The sequence below is a fragment of the Alosa alosa genome, chromosome 20 (assembly GCF_017589495.1).
Source record: "Alosa alosa isolate M-15738 ecotype Scorff River chromosome 20, AALO_Geno_1.1, whole genome shotgun sequence".
NCBI lineage: Eukaryota > Metazoa > Chordata > Actinopteri > Clupeiformes > Clupeidae > Alosa > Alosa alosa.
In genome coordinates, this window is record NC_063208.1 from 18,628,164 (window position 1) to 18,650,000 (window position 21,837).

General features: G+C 40.7%; 2 protein-coding genes across 2 annotated transcripts in view; one reads left to right on the forward strand and one right to left on the reverse strand.

Moving 5' to 3' along the window:
* Positions 1–30: 30 nt before the first annotated feature.
* On the reverse strand, positions 31–18,524 carry fbxl6 (F-box and leucine-rich repeat protein 6). The gene is given in 10 exon segments (XM_048228994.1): positions 31–486; positions 876–1,116; positions 1,579–1,810; positions 2,243–2,296; positions 2,298–2,357; positions 13,878–13,985; positions 14,707–14,838; positions 15,000–15,063; positions 16,969–17,127; positions 17,398–18,524. Coding segments are annotated over 10 exon segments (1,827 nt in total). The 5' UTR covers positions 18,045–18,524; the 3' UTR covers positions 31–356.
* slc52a2 (solute carrier family 52 member 2) overlaps positions 435–21,837 on the forward strand; it is a 40,100-nt gene continuing 18,697 nt past the window's right edge. The window contains exon 1 of the mRNA XM_048228990.1: positions 435–508. The gene's annotated coding sequence lies outside the window, so the exon portion shown is untranslated. The remainder of the gene's footprint in view (positions 509–21,837) is intronic.

Here is a 21,837-nt window from a genome sequence, read left to right on the forward strand (position 1 = left end):
ATAAGGGTGCAGTAGCCTGAGGATGTCACGTCATGTATTGAGCATTGAGAATGTTTATTTCATAAGTATAAACTGTAGTATAAAAACAATAATAATGTACAAAAAGAAGACTGACAGAGTACAGCACAAAAACTTAATGTTTAGGTGACAGGTGATGTATGGTAGAACACCAGTCTTCACATTTCTCCTGTGAATTAGTGATCAGTGGCATCTTATCACTTTCAATTAAATTACAATTTAATGACAAATACTGATGATCTAGTCTATTATTTACCACAATATCCAGAACATCCAATAAACCCATTTACAGGAGCACTGGATGTTCAGTTGGTGACTGAAATGTGTTACCTAAAACTCTATTCTAATTTGTCCAGGAGTTGGCGTATATCCTCCTGGCCACGGTACAATTTCTTCATTCCCCTCAAAAGGTAGCGGCATGATGACAGGTTTAGGTAGTCCAGAGCAACAGCATGGCCAATCAGTAACCTGAGAACAGACATGGTTTAAGGTAAGGAAAAATGGAGAGTAAGTTACAACTTGTGGTATAAAACTTTATGACATAGACAACAAATCTCAGCATCACCTGATAGAGTAAGACAAGCTGATGGATTTATATATGTCTACGTGCTCTTCTTCCACTTCAAAAGCAACAGCTATCTTTTCTGTACTCATGAGCAGGCATGTCTATAAAAACTTGCAATGTGATGGGGACAAGCGGCAACACATTTGATACTGAGTAACTGGAATGTTTTGGCGTATCATCACCCACGCTTCCTTCCTGCTATTTTGTTCCACTGAGAGGTTTCTGTGGAACAATAACAATAACAAAAACCCCATTAGAGGACTAGAGGTTTCTGTGTGTGGCTGTGGTGTACCTGAGGGCCTGTGAAGTGACTTTGGTCCCACTGAGGTTCAGTGAACGCAGGCCTTCCACACCCTCACCAAGGGCCAGGTTACCAATGGCGATCTCCAGGTCCTCCTCAGAGAAGGCATGGTTGGTGATGTCCAGTTCACGGAGCGTGCGGCTCCACTTTTGTGTCAGCAGGTGCAGCCCCTTTTTAGAAGATGCCACTGATGTGCTGTTAAAGTAGAGGCCCCAGAACAGACACTCTAAATCTGGAGCGGGAGGAGGGGTGGAGAAAGTAAGAAAACAGTACTCAACATAGAGTCAATGGCTCACAAACAATAACAAGAAATATCAATAAATGCATGTTAGACGGCAATAGTTAGTGTACTCATACACAGTCTAACACATTTGCATTGTTATTTACACTATCCACTGCATCTGATACACACCTCCAACATTTACTCATATAAACGATAAAAAGTATATTTTATAATTATGGACAGATTATTTACATTTCCACCACGTCAAAAACAAGTACACTATCCACTGTATCTGATACACACCTCCAACATTTACTCGTTTAAACAATAAAAAGTATATTTTATAATTATGGACAGATTATTTACATTACATTAAACACCCATAACATTCAGCATAGTTGAGAGTTTGTTTTGTTAATGTCAACACTCTGAACTCAGACATACAGCAGTGCAGGCTAAACTTTGGCTCACCTTCACAAGGCAGGGCAGAAAGGGCAGTAGGGGTCACACGCGAGCAGCCTCGCAGGTCCAGCACTCGCAGCCGGGGGGAACCGTGGAGCAGACTGTTCAGGTCCTGATCCGTGAAGAAGGACACAGATGAGGTTGCGATGCACAGCTCCTCCAACATAGGAAAGCCAAGAGTGGAGGTCGGAACGTTCCGAGTCGTCTTGGCCCTTGGCATCACGTTCATCATGCTGAAAACCTGACAATGGGAAATTACAAAAAATTCAAGTCACATGAGCAGAATAGTCAAAAGTGCAATTTAGCTGCTTTACCCAAAGTAACTTACAGTGCAGAGAATGCATACATCGCTTAATTCTGTAAACTCTCAGTAGGAATCACATGTATGATGCTAACATTGTGCTCTGAGATACAGGGACAGACACAGACCCATAGTGTAGATAGAATAGTGTCTTTAGTCAAAATCAGAGCAGTATCAATGTAGTTCTGACTGAATTGTAATGTGTGCTGCCAAGAAAAATACTTGAGCAATTAGACTATAATGATCCTGGACAAGCATTTAATTAAAAAAACAACATCGAAAAGGACAAGAAGAAATTGGCAACATATTTAATTTACCTGTACATCCTGTACCTGTACCTGGGATACAGACAAAACAAAAATAAACATGCACCTGAAGCTTGGGACAACCCATCTGCAAAGCTGGAATGCAGATGGGAAGCTGGAAAGAATCCAGTGTTGAGATTGGTGTTGATTGCCAGTGAGCGAAGCTCAGGACAGCAGCCTTTCTGTGGATGACAAACGACTGTTGACTTTCTAATAGTTCACTTAACATTCCACACAGACTGATATATTACAAGTGTTTATTTCTTTTAATTTTAATATTTATAACTGACAACTAATGAAAACCCCAAATTCAGTATCTCAGAAAATTAGAATATTGTGAAAAGGTTCAATATTGAAGACACCTAGTGACACACTCTAATCAGCTAATTAACTCAAAACACCTGCAAAGGCCTTTAAATGGTCTCAGTCTATTTCTGGGGGGGGGGGGGTAAAGTGCAGTAGAAGAGGGGTTTAGTAGATTAAGTGGCAAGGGCTGCATAAGGATTAGGATTGGGATTGGGCGGGGGGCACCAACAAGGAGCACCCAAGAGCAACAGGGGCAAGGAAAAACTCCCTTACCAAGGAAGAAACCTTGGGCAGAGTGGGGGGGAGTGTACTGCAAGTATGGTGAAGGGACTTACTATTGCAAGCAGTGACAGTGAAGATGTGTGTGTGGGCGGGAGGAGAGTGGAGCAGTGACTGTGTGTGTGTGTGTGTGTGTATGTGTGGGGTAGGTGAGGGCAGTGTGCTGTAAGTATGTAGAGGATGTGTGTTGGAGAAGATCCTGAAGACAATGTGCTGTGTATGTATGGAGGGCAGTGTGCAGCAAGTATGTAGAGGGAGGCTTACTGTAGCAAGCAGTGTGCTGTATGTATGTGAGGTGATGATGATGTAAGTGTGTGTGTTTTTGTGTGTGTGTGTTGGGGATGGGGGTGGGGTGGGTGGTGGGCGCAGAAAGGCTAGGCAATCAAGGACATGGGTAGATAGATGGAGGAGAAATCAAAAATAAAAAGTTCTATGGAGATGTGCAAAAGTTGGAGAAAGTCAGATATGTGTGTGTGTGTGTGTGTGTGTGTGTGTGTGTGTTTTGACGTGTGATGAAATAAGAAAATAAATAAAAGGTCTGTAGCATAGGGAGAGGGATGTAAAAGTGCTAAAAGTCATGTAGGTTTGGGTGTGTGTGTGTGTGTGTGTGAAATGAATGTGCAAAGTCAGTATAGTGTGAGTTCAGAGTTGGGAAATGTTTGAGATTGCTGAGGAGTGAATGTGTGCAAAGTCAGTAGGCTATAGTGTGAGTTCAGAGTTCGGATGGCCTGGGGATAAAAACTTCTGAGTCTCTCAGTTCTGGCTTTGTGACTACATAGGCGTCTTCTTGATTTCAGCGGTAGGAATAATCCATTGTTAGGATGAGAAGAGTCCTTCAGAATCTTTTGGGCTCTTAGGAGTACTCTACATTACATTTTACATTTGGCTGACGCATTTTTAGCCAAAGCGACTAACAACATGGTAAACAGTTTAAGTTTTAGAGCAATTCTCAACAATTTTAGGACAATTTAAAAACATTAGAGTACAGTAAGAATAAGTGCATCATTGAGTGCTGTTTTTAACAGTTACTTGTCAGTTTAAGACGGCTGGTGAGTGCTAGGATCAGTAAGACTTGTTGTAAGTGTTGCTATGAGAGAAGATGTTCTCTAAAGAGCTGGGTCTTCAGGAGTTTTTTGAAAATGGAGAAGGATGTCCCTGCCCTTGTAGGAACTGGCAGTGTGTTCCACCAACGAGGAACAACGGATGAGAAAAGTTTTGATTGGCTTGAGCGTACCGGTGGTAGAGCTAGGCGTCGTTAAAATCTGAGGGCCGCGAGCGGTCTGGAGGTAGCGTATGTCTGTATGAGGGCATTCAAGTAGGTGGGAGCAAAACCGGAGACTACTTTGTAGGCAAGCGTTAGAGCCTTGAATTTGATGCGGGCATACCATAGGTAGCCAGTGTAGCTGGATGAGCAGCGGGTAACGTGCCCCCTTTTGGGTTGGTTGTAGACCAGGCGCCCCGGGTTCTGGATCATCTGAAGTGGTTTCACTGGGCGCAGGCTGGGAGACCTGTCAAGAGGGCATTGCAGTAGTCGAGTCGCGAGATGACTATTGCCTGAACCAGAAGTTGGGTAGCATCTTGAGTCAAGTAAGTCCTGATTTTCCATATGTTGTAGAGTCGCGAAACGGCATGACCCCGGCGACTGAGGCAACATGATCTGAGAAGTTTAGTTGGTTGTTGAGAACAACTCCTAGATTTCTTGCAGTCCTGGTAGGTGAAACAGACAGGGAGTCAAATTTGATGTTGATGTAAGTGGTGTATGGTAGGTTTAGCTGGGAGGACCAGCAGTTCAGTCTTTGAGAGGTTCAGCTGGAGGTGGTGTGCCTTCATCCATGTAGCTATGTCTGAGAGGCAATCCGAGATCCGTGCTGAAACCAAGGGGTCATCAGGTGGAAAGGATAGATAGAGCTGTGTGTCGTCTGCATAGCAGTGGTATGAGAAGCCATGTGAACGGATAATCTGTCCCAAGGAGGTGGTGTAGATAGCACCAAAAAGATAGCAAAAAAAAATCTAAAGTTTAGTTTCATGTGCTCACGTAAAACTTTCATGTGCTCACATGAAACTTTCATGTGAAAAGGTTTTGCGTGTGCACACGAAACTTTCGTAAAGTTTCACGTCGCCATGAAAGTTTCACGCGTCTTGCTACATGAAAGTTCAAGGTGAGCACATGAAAGTTTCACATGAGCATATGAAACTAAACTTTAGATTTTTTTTTGCTCATGTACCCTTAGGGGCTCCGTAGTAACCTGACTCTCGCCAGATGAATTTCGTTCCGCTTAGCTCCAGTGGTGAGAACCTAGGTCTGAACCTTGCGAAAAATCCTCTGGTATCCTTGCGCCTCTAATAACTATGCAGATACCTTGATATCTCTAGTAATATTTCTGCGTGAGAAATGCAAGGTGTGGTGTGTGAGCGTGTGAACTTGTTGAATTGCGTGTGTCTCACGCCCATTGTGTGAGACTTGAGAACCCTGAATGTAGGTTCTCATGCATATTAGGCTAGCTTTTGCCAATGAAAATGAATGCAACATAAAAAAAACAGTAGGCTACTGCTCCTAACTGAAGAAACGTTTACGTTACTGTAAGGAAATTATTATTATCATTGTATAACCATTTGTGTAAGCAGAAATATTATTATGCTGAGTTCTAAGAACAGAGAGTTCAAGTTAAATGTTGTTGTGCAGTTCCAGACAGACAGACAGGAAACTGCACCCTGTCTGTGTGTGGAATGAATAAGAGTATGTCACAATGAAGTCGCTATGTCTTGCTTCCTATTTTCTGTGTGCATCTGTACAATAAAAGACACAGCTTTTGGGCTGCAGAGTCAGAGACTGATGATGTGAGGAATTCTTCCTTACATTAGCAGGCTCTCCTCTTAATTACCAGAGTTTCGCGGGCAAAGCCATACTACGTGTGGTTCTTGTATCTATATGTTGGGGTTAAATTCCCTGACAGTTACCAACAATGTTAACAACAAACTCAGCTTCACTGCTGCTGCAAACAAAGTTGGCTATATAACGAACCAGCTAGCCTTGTGATAACAAAATCTTTCCCCTTTGTTTAGTCCACTGAAAGTTATCCACATATCAAACGATTAAATACACAGTTATGGAGGAATTGTTTTGGGGAAGCAGTTGCACTATATCCCACTTTCAGTGTTGCCAGATTAGATTGAGTGATTTCCGCCCAATCATGTTGGAAAACCCGCCCACTTCAGCAAAAAACCACCCAACAACGATGTCACGAAAAAAAAACATTTCTGACATCTTTGAATAAACATAATGTAATACATTGTCAGGCTTTTAAAAAATGTCGAACAACATTTTCATCATGCATAAATCTCCTTGTTACCATCTACTTTCTACGGATTTACTGGCTGATTATATCGTGAACAAACTCTTGCATAAACTGTTGTTGCTTTCGAGGCTTTGGATTATCGGACTCTATAACCTTGATCGCCAAAACTTTTCTGTCAAATCGTTAACGTTAAACGCTAAGCCAGTATCAAGGGCTGCAAAATAATACCGCCAAGGAAACGATATCTGGAAGAAGAAAGCATCAAAATTCCTTCTAACGCCTCTCAAAACTAGTGACTCAATATAAAAGTGCGAGATCTTCTCAGATTACTTACCCGCTACCTGTGTTCGAGTTATCAAGGAACTGCACGATATCGAGCCAATCCAGCAAACAAACGCTTAAAAACAGTTGACACCGCGAGCCCTCGCCAGCCAGCGTACATCACACGATGCCTCCTCAGCTGTGCACCAGGCTACACTAAGGCGCGCCCTTCTCAGCTTAAAAAGATAGTGGAACTGGCCAGAATAATAATTCTCCATCAGATTGAGAAGGGGATGAACAGTTCCTCGACACCTTTCTCTCCGTAGGCACGCACATTTCTCTTACACATACAAATGCCAGATGCCCTGATTTCACTCTGTCCTCCAATACTTTAACCATGCCATGCACTAATGCAACTTCTGTCCCCTGTTGCCTCTCCCGCCTCTGCTGAGAACCAAGCCTGCTCTGCTGGCCAGCTCCACTCCACACCAGCCTGAGCCGCCCGGGGCGAAGCAAGCATCACAAGCACGGCAGACGGTCCGAGCCTCAGGCCCAGCCCAACCTATACCAAAATCGCCATGCCATTCTGGACGGGGATGAGGAGCCCCTCCAGCCCCGACAATCCATCCTGTCCTCCCTCAAAGTCGGCCCTCGACCCCCTCCCCGGACCTCATCAACCTCCACCCTGGTCATCGGCAGTTCCATGGTTAGAGACCTCTGCATTCCCCATCATGTAGCTGTCCCTCTCCAAGGTCACTGCTTCCCCTGGTGCCAAGGTCCTTGACATCCAGCAGAAACTCCCAAGCATCCTGGCCCACCCCACCAAGGTCAACAACATCATCGTTACGCGTGAGCGCCTAACGTATCATCAGAGATAAGCAGTCAGTAGCACTGCAGGAAAACTACAAAACTCTCATCACCACTCTGATGGGCACAGAAAAACGCTTTGTCATCTCTGGGCCTCCCTACCTACAGAAAAGGTGCTGAGAGATGGTCCAGACTGTTCGGATCTCCACATCTGGCTCAAACGCTACTGCGCTCCCTAAGCATCCCCTATGTCAACAACTGGGGCTTGTTCTGGGAGAGCCCAGTATGCTGAAGCTGATGGTCTCCACCCAAACCAACATGGAGCCAGGCTACTCTCTGACAACATAAGCGTCCACACTGAGACATTGACATTCTGTAGAAAATATTACAGATTCACGCCCCCAGGTATTGATTCAATGGCATTATACATGTGGATGGGTCTGAGAATGTTTTCTGCAGGGTAACATACAATACTACTACCATAGATCAAGCTGTGTCATGCAATAGCATGACTTATGCTTATAGTTCTATTCCAACGTTGATTTCTACCCAACGTGATAGTAAAAAGAAAAAGACAAATTTAAAACTAGAAACCTAACAAATATTCTTTCCATACCTCAGCATATTCCTCAAAAGCCAGGGGCATTTTCAGCTAACATGGGTTTACTAAATATAGGTGCACTTACTACCAAAACCTTTGCAATCAATGATTTTATTAGTGAAAAAAAATTGGATTTTCTGTTTCTTGTTGAAACCTGGCTGACTTCAGACAGCTTAAGCTGTTCTTGTTGAGACTTGTCCCCAAATTATAATTTCTTCCACTCAATTAGACAAGGCAAACGAGGTGGTGGAATTGCCTCCATTCTCTCAAACAAATATAGTTGCACACGAGTCAACTTTTGGCTTTGCATTCGGCCTTTTGAGTATATTGCCCTCACTCTGAAGGCTGACCCAGTTGTACTTCTATTAACCTTATACCGCCTCCTAAACTATGGACTGGCTTTCGACCAGTTTTCTGAACTTATGTCGCCATCATCACTAGCTATGATCGGATAATTGTAAATGGCTTACTTCAATATTCATGTCAATAAGACAACTGATGCTAAAGCCAGTAAGTTCCTTAATGTGTTGGACAGTTTAGAGCTAAAGCAGCATGTTACAGGACCCACCCCACAACCTTTGGCAACACCCTCGATCTAGTCATTTCCAGAGGGATAGAAGTCACAGACTTATCAGTAAATGATATAAATATGTCTGATCATCATTGTGTATCTTTTAATATTGTACTACATACTCCAAAAATTCATCCCTAAATTGCAATCAAATCGCGACTTGGACATTAGAGAGCAGAACAGCAGTTCATAGCTCTTATAGACTCCATAAATTTAGATATTTTACATCATCCCATTGATCAAATGGTAGAGGCTCTTAATCGCGTGAATTAGGCTCTGCTTGACAGAGTGGCACCCTTAAAGACTAAAAAGGCCCTGTAGCAAACTGACACCTTGATGAACGAAAATATCCATGATCTAAAAAGATCATGTAGGAAAGCTGAGAGAACATGGAGAAAAACTAAGTTACAGGTTCACCGTACCATTCTAAAAGAAAAAATTGCAAATTATAATAGAGCTATTCGAATGAGAGGAGGAACCACTTCTCTAAGGTAATTGCTGAAAACAGTAGAAACTCTAGGGTGTTGTTCTCTACCATTGATAGGCTATTGCATCAAACACCTTTTGACACACTCAGTCAGGCATCCTCTCTAAGATGTAAGAATTTGCAGACTTCTTCAAAAACAAAGTCATTTCTATAAGGGAGGCTATTGGTAACACAAGTAATATGTTTGATAGTACACCCAAAAACAGCCCCCAAAATTAAGGTCCTTAGCACTATTACTCAATCTGAGCTTGGTAAAATTATAACTCAAACCGCTCTTCAACATGTGTTTTAGATCCAATCCCTACTACATTCCTCAAAAAAGTATATGAAGGCTTAGCTCCCTTTTTTTTTCTCAAGGTAATAAATACCTCATTAGAAACAGGTATATTTCCAACTGCTTTTAAAACCGCTGTTGTGAAACCTTTACTTAAAAAGTCAAAACTTGACCATACCAATCTGAGCAACTACAGGCCTATATCAAATCCTATCGCTTTTTGAGCAAAGTACTTGAAAAAGTTGTTTGCAATCAGTTAAATACCTTCCTCAACGAAAACAGTATCCTTGAAAAATTCCAATCAGGTTTTAGATCAAATCACAGCACAGAAACGCTCTAGTAAAGATAGTCAATGATCTCAGACTAGCTACCACTCAAACAAAGTCTCAATCCTTATTCTTCTGGATTTGAGTGCGGCATTTGACACCATTGATCATAGCATCCTAATTCACTTGCAAAGTGGGTGGGTCTCTGATAATGCTCTAAACTGGTTTCAAACCTACATTACTGGCAGAGATTTTTATATCAGTCTAGGAGATCATGTATCTGAAAACATGACTTGCCTTTTGGTGTGGCCCAGGGAGCTGCCTTGGTCCCCTGCTATTTTTCTCTATATATGCTCCCATTGGGAAACGCCATAAGTCAGCATAATGTAAACTTCCACAGCTACGCAGATGATACCCAATTGTATCTTTCTGTGGAGCCAACTAACTCCAGATGGCCTTTGCTCCCTCACTGCATGCCTAACCTCCATTAATCAGTGGATGAGCAAAACTTTTGAAACTAAATGATGACAAAACAGAGGTACTTGGTTGGACCAAAACTAAAGCGAGATATTATTCTTAGTAATCTGGGGAACTTGGCACACCAGGTCAAACCAAAAGTAACAAGCTCCTCGGTGTCATCTTAGATGCAGAGTTAAGTTTTAAGCCCCATATCAGTAAAGTTACTCAGACAGCCTATTTCCACTTGAGAAACATTGCCAAAGTGCCCCCTTTTAACTCAACAAGATGCAGAAAAGCTAATTCACGCCTTTATCACTAGCAGGTTAGACTACTGCAATGCACTTTTCACTGGTCTTCCCAAAAACATCTAAAGAAATTGGCACTCATACAGAACTCTGGGGCTAGACTTTTAACTAAGACTAAGAAGAGAGAACACATCACCCCTGTGTTGAACTGCACTGGCTCCCTATTTCCTATAGAATTGATTTTAAGGTTATGTTAATTACTTTACAAAGCTCTGAATGGCATAGCACCTTCATATATCTCTGAGCTTTTAATATCTTATCAACCACAAAGGAAACTTAGATCATCCAATTCTAATCTTTTAATCGCACCCCAAAGTGCTCCACAAACAAAGTGGAGAAGCTGCATTTATCCATTATGCCCCCCAAACTATGGAACACCCTGCCTCTGTACATCAAGCAGGCGAAGTTCAGTAAATATTTTAAAAAAGATCTGAAACATACCTGTACAGGAAAGCTTTTAGTTAACTCATCTTATCCTGTAGACTACATTTTCAGATTATTCTACATCTGCTACTATTGGAGGGCGAGCCAGCCAGAAGCGGATGGGCTCCCTATTAAGTCAGGTTCTGCTCAAGGTTTCTTCCCTGAATATGGAGTTTTTCCCTTGCCACAGTTGCCATATGGCTGCTTGTGGGGGTAAGAGGGTTAAGGCTGCCAGTCTTATGACGCCATTTTCTATATTTTGATATGTTGCTGAGTATAACATAAACAGCAAAGAAAAGGGATTGATAATGACTGACTGACTATTATTGTGTTACATGTTTCAAATGTAAAGCACTTTGAGCTGCATTCTGTGTATGAAAGGTGCTATACAAATAAAGCTTTATTATTATTATTATTATTATAAAATGAACATCATATCAATACTGACTTACTGACTTCTGGAAAGAGGTTAAAGTAATGAATAATAATAAAACACCCCTACCGTCTGACATTGAAGGTGTTAGTAGCCCAGAAAAAATAGCTGAGCTTTGGCGTGAGCACTACCGTAATCTGTTTAATTGTGTCAAAAGTAACCCAGTTACAATCTTTCATGAACATAGTAATGTCTCAGCAGATATGATAGTTAGGGCAGCAGATATCTATGATGCCATTAATATGTTGGATAACAACAAAAGCTTGTGGTATGGACTGCATCACTGCAGAGCATCTAAAATATGCAAACCAAAAGCTCTGTCCTTTGCTTTCCATGTGTTTTAATGGGTGCCTTGTTCATGGTGTCCTGCCTAATGCTATTTTGTCTGTATTACTAGTGCCTGTGCTGAAAGACAAGGCCGGCAAACTTAACAGTATTGACAATTATCTACCTATTGCATTAGCCAGTATCTTGTCTAAAGTACTGGAGAGAACACTTTTAACAAAACTAGAAATGTATGTTCTCACTAATGAAAATCAGTTTGGGTTTAAAAGGAAGCATGGAACTGACATGTGTATCTTCGTTCTTAAAGAGATTGTGTCAAGTTACACTAGCCTGAATTCATCTGTATTTCTATGTTTTATTGATGCATCAAAAGCATTTGATCTAATTAATCATGAAAAATTGTTTGTAAAACTGTTGGAAAGAGGTGCTCCCAATTTTTTAGTGAGAATTTTGGTGTTTTGGTATGCTCATCAGACATTCCAGGTTAAATGGGACAATGTTGTATCTGCTCCATTCTGTGTCAGTAACGGAGTGCGGCAAGGAGGAATTTTGTCACCTATTCTATTTAATGTTTACATGGATGACTTATCAAATCAGCTAAATAGGTTAAATACAGGTTGCCTTGTGGGCAACACTATTGTTACTCATCTCATGCAGATGACCTGGTCTTGCTCTGCCCATATAGTGCTGGGCTGCAGCAGATGCTAAAGGTGTGCTCCCAGTATGGCATTGACTATGACGTAACATATAATGCTAAGAAAAGCCATATAATGATAGTTAGAAGTGCTGAGGACAGGAAATCAACTTTCCCGACCTTTTATTTGTCAGACAGCCCTCTTGATGTGTGTGAGGAGGTTAAATACCTAGGCCATGTCATATCTGATGATTGGACAGATGACAAAGACCTATACCGACAGCGCTGTAAAATTTACTCTCAAGCTAACATGCTTATAAGGAAGTTTTCTATGTGCTCTGACTCTGCAAAGTGCTCCCTGTTTAGAACCTACATAACACCACTATATACTGCTCAATTGTGGTCCAACTATAAGAAGAAAAGTTTGCAGAGGCTTAAGGTAGCATACAATGATGCAATGAGGTTGCTGCTTCGTGTCCCTAGGGGGCACAGTGCCAGCCAATTATTTGTGTCCACAAGACAATTGATGTTTAGCTTTATGTGCCGACTGGACAAGAACAACAGTTCTTTGATAAAAGCGAAGCACCGCAGAGAGATAATTTCCTTTACTTCAGCGCTTTGAGCTCCTCTTGAAATGTGGTGCCCAAGTCTGCGTCTTGGGCGGAGAGGTATATGCTAGTTGATTTTAGATCTAGTTCTCTGAGATGACAGTCGCTATTAACTCAAAAAACACTGGGCTTTGCGACTCTCTTTAGAGTGGACAAGTAAAGTCTCTCAAGATCCAGAAAGACACCCAGTGCCACCCAACTTGTTCACTGTTTTTATTTCCACCAAGATTGGCCGAAGGAAGTTCATGTATAGTATGTTTGCTTGATCACTGTACATTTCACTCAACAGCCTTGCCGAGTAGCAGTGTTCTGCACTGGCTGCGAGACTGAAGTGCAGCTTCAGTGCATCTCGCTGTTGCAAAATTCGGTCGATGCAGTCAGCTACACCTAACCAACGCGTAGTGGACGGTGACCGTACTTTTAGTAGGCACTCTCCATCATTTAGAATTTCGTAGAGAATTTTGTAGTCAGATTGACGATTGGCTGAGTGAGAAAACCAGTTGTAGGTTTCTCTTATCGTATAGTCTAGATTGCTAGGGAGTTGAGCAATGGCCTTGTTTGCCACTATATCCAATGAATGACAGACGCACCTTATAAGGTTTAGATCGGGCTGTTTTTCTTTGAGTAAAGTGTACACGGAGTGATTTTTTCCTACCATAACACTCGCTCCATCTGTGGCGATCCCCAACATAGGCCATACTTTTGCATGAAGGTGAGGATCGCGTCTGTGATGCCCCTGGCATTTGTGCATGTCACTGGACTGCTGCTGAGTGGACCAAAGTTATGTTCTTTGATGAAAGTACATTTTGCATTTCCTTTGGAAATCAAAGTCCCAGAGTCTGGAGGAAGAGAGGAGAGGCACAGGATCCACGTTGCTTGAAGTCCAGTGTAAAGTTTCCACAGTCAGTGATGGTTTGTGGTGCCATATCATCTGCTGGTGTTAGTTCACTGTGTTTTCTGAGGTCCAGGGTCAATGCAGCCGTCTACCAGGAAGTTTTAGAGCACTTCATGCTTACTGCTGCTGACCAACTTTATAGAGATGCAGATTTCATTCATTTTCAACAGGACTTTGCACCTGCACACAGTGCCAAAGCTACCAGTACCTGGTTTAAGGACCATGGTATCCCTGCCATAAAAAAATTACCTTAACCCCATAGAAGATGCGATACGCCAGCTCTCTAGCACCCTCTAGTGACCTGGTTCAACACAAAGCTCATTGTCTAGAATGGGTATGTCTGTCAGCCCATACAACCCATTTATTGCTGACTATATTCTGTCTGAACAGCACCTGGTTCAACACAAAGTTCATTGTCTAGAATGCAACAGCTAATTTCACTGACTGAAAGTAACTGACTGACTGAGTAAATATTATGTGCTAATCAAAACCTAGAAAAGTAGACAGCTTACTGATATGACGGTGAGCAGTTTCTCGCTCTTTGAACCATGGCTAAATAGTATCCTCCGGATCTGATGACCAGAGGTTTCGAAGAATGTGACAAGGCCTTCACCCTGGACCTAAAGAGGGATGAGAGGGGGGGCACACACTTTTAAAAAAGGTTCCCATGAAAAATGCCTACATCACACTTCTGGTTTAGCCCTGATTCACATAACCTTTAAGAGGCTGTGGATTAAAGCGACTTTCAGCTGTGTTGCTGTTATAAAAATGTTCTAAACACCTTTCAAAAAATAAACACACAGATAAAAACATAACAACCTATCAATAACAAAGGATTGTTCTTCTGCCAAGCAATATAGTTCTTCAGCCGCATAACAGAATGGTTCCCAAACATAACACAGATGCAACAATAGTTTTATTTGGCACAGTAACACTATTTTGCAATTACAGGTTACTGAGCATTTACAATAGTTTTTTTTCGTGTCGTGTGCTATAGCTTCGAACACCACTTCCATGAATCATAATCAAGGACCCTTATCAAGGATCCCAACAATCAATTGTATAAATTACATTTTTGTATGAGCCAATTATCACTTGCATCACAATATGTGCTTCAGACAGCAATGTATGTTGTGGGCCAATTTATGCATTATTGCTATAATGTCTAGGCAGCACACCAATGATATACAGGTGTGCATACCATACAAGATACTCTAAAAACATATTCTGTCCTAGCCCTTATGTTGTCATGTAATTGTATGCCTGCTACATTTGTGATGTATTAATGTACGTATTACATATAACAATGTAATTTATGTGAATGATGCTGGCAGAACTTACATCACTGTTCTGTACATCTATGCTATCCAGCTGCTTGCAGTGGCTGGCCAGACTCTGGAAGGATCGGTCTGTCACGCCTGTACAATGGGACAGCTTCAGGGAGCTCAGCTGAGGGCAGGACTCAGATAGAACCTGAAAAATATTTAAGAAAATCACCAATGAAAAATGAATAAAAAAAGGCTAATCTTTTTGATAAGATCACTATTTAATGACAAAAGAGATATAGTACATTGGCCGATGGAGGGAAAAAGCACTGATGGTACAATGAATCGTATGCATTAACAAGTACTTACCTGAACAACGTAGTCCACATTCTTTTTCCAGTGACAAAGTGAAAATTCCCTGAGCTGAGAAAGTCTGAAAGGGAAAAGTTTGAAATCAAAGCATGTATTTGAACATGCTTATCGACACTGGATATCAAAGCAGGTGTACAATGGTGAAGAATTCAGCAGCAGAAACCTATATTGAATTGAACTTCAATAGGCTCAACTCAACAATATAAACAAACATACAACAGTTACCCATCCCAGTGGGGTATACTCCGAAGCATGTTAGACATATCTAGGCTATGTAGACATATCGAGGCTTCACAAAGCCTTGACTCAGGGGTATACGTTAAGTGATACTACGATAGCAGTTATGTGATATATTTGTCAAACTAGGCTTTCAGCTCAGATATGTGTGTGTTCTCGGTGTTGGGATGACGTTGGCCAATCGTGAAACGTGGAGACGCACAAGACCGCCTATATTAAAAATCAATTACTTCCGCATTTATGAGCGATAGTGTAATCTACACTGTGGTCATTTTTAGTGTCTAGCCCAGGGGTGGGCAAACTTTTTGGCTCAAGGGCCACATTGGGTTTTGAAAATTGGCCGGCGGGCCGCACAAACCCCCCCCCCACACACACGCATAAAAAAATAAACTTTTTATAGCCTATAATTTAGTATGAAAAGTATGTTTTAAAATACTGCTAATTTTATGCTGTTTAACAAATGTATAAATTGTGCACTGTCGCTTTAAGACAGTCGCTTTAATTCACGTTTATTTCTCAATGATCTTCTGCCTGCTCCGCTATGGCTAGTGCTGTACCTACGGCTGGGCCCTCTCACAGTTTTTAAATGGTCAGTAATGGGAACTACTGTTGCCTTCATGATTTCCTTTTAGGGTTGTAAAGGGGCGGAAAATTTCCGGTAAATTTCCGGAAACTTTTTGGAAACTTAACATGGGAAGTTAAGCTGGGGAATTTTGGAAATATTCCAAATTGGAAACTTTCATGAAATTAAAGGAAATTATGGGAATTAATGGGAATTTACGGGAATTAACTGGGAATTTTGGGTAATTCATACAAACTGTTTCATATACAAACATTAATGTTTTGTTTGGTAATAAGCAATATGATTTGTATGTTCGTATTTCGCTTAGCTTAGCATGCAAAGCTAGCTAGCATGCTAGCGGGAATCCCATTCTCTGCCTATGGTTTACTAGCGTGCTAAACTAGCCACACTGAACTGCCCAAGATACACAACACCACTCAACAACAAAATCTGATTGGTTGGAACATTTTTTCCTCATGCATATGAACACACCATAGGTTTCTAGCAGCCTATGCCGATTGCTGTGTGCATGTGATTGACATTATGTGCAGGGTAGAAATTCTACTGAAATTGCATTAAATCAGGTTGTTTTAATGAATATTAGACTGCAAGATGGGGTTTTGTCCACTACATTTAAGTTCCCTGTTATAGACTAACTTGCCATATTAAAAATTCCCAGTTTATTCCCATTAATTCCCGTTTATTCCTGTTATTTCCCATATATTCCTGTTAATTCCCATGGAAAGTTTCCAACTTTGAAAATTCCCGGAATTTTGCAACCCTATTTCCTTTTAAAACTTTCTTGCACGCACAACAGTATTAAAGCACATTCGAGATCCAAAATGTTTGTAGAGGCGGAGCTCCACCTGTAAGATATATGACAGAATTCTACACGTGAGATAACTTCGTTTTTCAAGACAATTGATTGGTCAGTGGCAGCAGATTACACGATTTGAGCTATAACTTAGCACATAACCTCCTCCCGACCAGGTTTAGTTGCGAGCATAAGATACCATGGTGATATAGCGACGCTAAAACAGATCCACTTTCGTGTCACAGCATACCCTGGCTTTGAGCGCAACATACCTCGCTAACCCACTAATCGAGATTCGTAGTATACCCCACTGATAAGAGGGGGAGCACACAGTCCATGCTAAAAGATCTGACCTGTTCTGTGCTATCCAGCTTACAGTGTCCTTGATCCTCATCTCTGTTTTGGGGAGCTGACTCTTGCCAGGTTCTATCCAGCAGTATCCCATGGTAACACTTCGCCACAGGCTAGGACTGGATGCGGCATCATTCCACAACCGACATACCCTCGACACCCTTCACAATCACACAGTACAACAGAATAACAGATCAAGAACACGCCACTGATTCTCTGAAAACACAACCTGTTATGTGAAAGGTGTTCATCCACTGAGTGATCCTATGTAAGGAAATATCTAAATTACTTTTTCTGCTCTCTTACAAAACAATGCAATAGTTATAAAATAAAATGAAATAAAATGTAACAAAGCCATTGAGCAGTCTGAATATCACACACACAGGAATATATAATACATGATTCATATAATAATTAATATGTTAACACACCTACACAGGAATGGCACTGCCCCATCTCGATGAACAACATACTGAAATATATTAACCAGCACCTCTACTGGGAGTCTCTGACCCCAGCGGTCAGTGCCATCGTCTGAGGGGGTGACAGTTGCCTGTTCAATCTGATGATCGGGGTCACTGCCCTCTGATTGAGTGTTCACTATGACAGTCCGTCTGATAGGCTTGACACGTTTTCTTTTCTTCTTGTTTTTGGCAATTTTCTCTTGGCCTTTTTTCTTGACCAGTGTCTTAATTTTCTTTTTGCGGCCCTTCGGTTTGGGCCTCCACACACTGTCACTCTGACTGACATTGGATATGATCAGGAGCATGTCTTCTCCCTGCTCAATTGTATAGTTAGGTCTGGGCGTCCGGGTACTTTTAGACTTCTTCCTCTTAGCTTTGAGTTTGGCTTTTGAGTCCGTAGAGGGGCCACTCTTTCTCTTAAGAGCACTCCGTTTGTTAGTTCTATTGGAAGGCCCTCTAGATGCCGCATCACTAGTTGAATTGCCATTTGCCAAGCCATCAGTCGGTACAAGCAACTCACTTGAAGTGGATTCCACCTCCTCCTGCCTTCCGTCTCCAAACCCAACAACTGACTGAGGACCTAACGAAGGATTGTGGTGGTCGGCTCCTTCCATGTCTGCCTATGGTTATCCTCTGTTTTGGTTCTGTCAAGAAAGTCCGACAACGACTTTTCATTGACAAGAGACGCTCATTTATTAAGTAACAGTGTCCAATTAAAATCAAAACTAAAAACCTAGCCTAGCTAGCTACTCATATGTTTTCACCGAGTATCATCGGATGACTGCGTCTTCGTTCTATCTTTAAAAAATACCATGGCATTAGATACCCGTACTTTGAATGGACTACTTATTAACATCAAATATTGTCTGTAAACATGCATTATACATGTCTGTTTGTGTTCTCATTAATGCAGAATCGACTATTGAAAACAAAAGACTGAGGTACACTGGTCAAAACCATTAGGAAGTTGGTGACAATCGCCCAACAAGATACTGATAACTTCCGGGGGGGACTGTTGCTGTCAAAATAATAGCCTACTCATGCAAGTCACGTCTTTGGTAGACATCACCGTGCCCATATACTGCGATCACACTAGTCAAACAAATCATATCATATGGCCGAGTCATATGGCCGAATACGTGATGAGAACTTAAAGCAGTATTGTGTGGTTGGGTGGGTGAAAGTGTGACCTATGATCTAGAATCCTATTTCAACAAAAGCTGACAAGCATGACAGACTGTTAAGTAACATGATCACAGATAATTATCCCATCAACATTATTGATGCGGTCTTCACGGATACATTTCTTCTCTTGTAGATTTGTATGTAGTGCGTCAAGCGTATTGTCATTACGGAATATGGTAGATCCCAGATTTGTAGCTTTGGTTGGGATGGTAATAAAATAGCAAACCAACTGGAAATAGATGGTATCAATTGTAGTAAGACTGTGCCCCTGGTAGGAACTCCATCTTGGTTGTTTTGTTCTCCTATGGTAATTATGGAAACCAAAGAGATAGCTAAATCTGGAGGAGTGTATCAGAACGTAGAGCAATATCTAGGAAGTATGTATTATGATACAACACAGGTCTATATAGATGCATCTAAAGATTCAGAGGTAAAACAGGTATTGCAGCATATATCCTGATCACAAAATCTCTATTAAAAGAGAACATCAGACCATCTGTCCATATTTGCAGCTGAAATGACAGCTATTATTATTGCATTACAGTGGATAGAAGAAGCTAGGCCCCCTAAAGCAGTTATTTGTTCTGATTCAATGTCATCTCTCACATCTATACAAAATGGAGAATCATCATGCCGACAGGATTTATTGAATGAAATTAATAATATCATATTTGCAATCAGTCAACAGGGAATATCAATCCAGTTTGTATGGGTACCTGCTCATAAAGGAGTTGGTGGTAATGAGGAAGCAGACAAGCTGGCAAAAGGGCAACTAAGGAAGAGGAAGTTCAGTTAAACATTCCTCTCAGCAGATCAGAAGTTAAGGTAATCATCAAACACAAAGTTAACTTAATATGGCAAGCTGAATGGGATAAGGAGAAGAAAGGTAGACATTTATATAATATACAAAAGAATATCTAAATAACAAACCTATGTACCCAAACAGACAAAAGGAGGTTTGGTTTACAAAGATGAGAATAGGCCATACTGGTTTGAATAATAGCTTACATGTTGTAAATAAACATCCAACTGGAAAAATGTGAGTTTTGTGGAATGAGAGAGGATGTAGATCATGTTCTTTTAAAATGCTTAAGATTCTCCAGACAAAGAGAAAAGCTAAAGAGGAAGTGAGCACAAGCCAAAAGCCTTCTCTTTAGACACCTTATTAGGTGAGCCTAGATCAGGAAACATCACTAGTGCTGTCATCACATTTATCAAAGAAACACAATTAGCAAATAGGATTTAGTTGGTTGTTTTGTGTTTTTTTATTTATTTATTTATTTATGTATTTATTTATTTTTTTTTTTTTTTTATGATTTTCCTTGAAATAACATCAATTGATTGCATCTCAGTCCAGTAGATGGCGGTAATACACTTTGCCTGTAAACTGCCATAAAACCTGACAGAAGAAGAAGAAGAAGTATTGTCATTACTAGTTCCGTGGAGCTAGCGACAGTAAGCGACAGTACGCGACAATAGCGGGCAATATGGCGGCGAAAAGCGTCAAAATAAAGGTACAGACGAACGATCAGATAAAGTAGGTTAAAGTAGGTTTTCAGAGTATTTTTCAAAGGTTTACACGAAATGTAAACATGTTGCTGAAACTTAGCCTATGTAAATGCATGTGCAAATAATTGTAGCAGAATTGTCTTGCTAACATCCTTGAAATTGAACGGAAGTGATCTCACGCAACACCTTTCTCAATGCAAGGCAAGACAAACCAGAGCCGTCTAAGGACATTCTCTGGACAAACGTCTCCATCTCCTGATGTAGGCTACTATTAAAAGAGAGGGGAACAAAAACAAACATAGAAAAAGGGGATAATAATGTACTATACATCGATTTAAAGTTAATGTTTTTATACGATTATAATTTGCATTAATATAATTGTGGAAGGATTACCTTTTTCATTAACAAGACCCTAAAATAACACTATTATCAAATAACACTTAGTTCAAACTTAGGGTGGTAGGCTAAAATGGACTCCTTGTACTTTCAGAATAGATATTTATGCCAAATTAGTCTTTATAGGTATATGCCATACTAACTCTATACAGACTCATATAGCCTACCCCTAGGCCTGTCATACTATACACAATACTATTGAACTTTAAATTGTGTGGCTATGGAAACAATAAGTTGTGCATATTTAAAAGGGGGTAAAATGGATTCCTTATAACATATACTTTCAGAATACACATAGATATTTATACCAAGTTAAGCCTTTGTAGTACCAGGCAATACCAAGTCACTAGGCCTTCTATTGACACACACTGTTGAACTTCAAATTGTGTGGCTGTGAAAACAATAAGTTGTGCATATGTAAAAAAGGAGTGAAATTAAATCCTTATAACATGTACTTTCAGAATATATAAAGATATCTATACCAAATTTGCCTTTGTAGGTACAAGGCCATACACTCTGTATCAAGTCATATACTATGTCTGCCATTGACATACACTGTTGAACTTCAAATTGTGTGGCTGTGAAAACAATAAGTTGTGCATATGTAAAAGTGGGGTGAAATGAAATCATTATAACATGTACTTTCAGAATACATATAGATATTTATACCAAGTTAAGCCTTTGTAGGTACCAGACCATACTAACTCTGTACCGAGTCATATACTTTAGGCCTGTCATTGACATACACTGTTGAACTTCAAATTGTGTGGCTGTAGAAAACAATAAGTTGTGCATATGTAAAAAGTGGGGTGAAATGAAATCATTATAACATGTACTTTCAGAATACATATAGATGTTTATACCAAATTAAGCCTTTGTGAGTACCAGACCATACTACCTCTGTACCAAGTCATATACTATGTCTACCATTGACATACACTGTTGAATTCAAATTGTGTGGCTGTGAAAACAATAAGTTGTGCATATGTAAAAGGGGGGGTGAAATGGAATCCTTATAACATGTACTTTCAGAATATATATAGATGTTTATACCAAGTTCGCCTTTGTAGGTACCAGGCCATACTAACTCTGTACCGAGTCATATACTATAGGCCTGTCATTGGTACACTGCTGAACTTCAAATTGTGTGGCTGTGAAAACAATAAGTTGTGCATGCATTAAAGGGGGTGAAATGAAATCCTTATAACATGTACTTTCAGAATATATATAGTTTTACAGGCATAAATATGACATACTGTAAATGTTTGAAAGTAGGCTATGTTATAATCATCCCCACCTCATCCCACCTCACCCCAG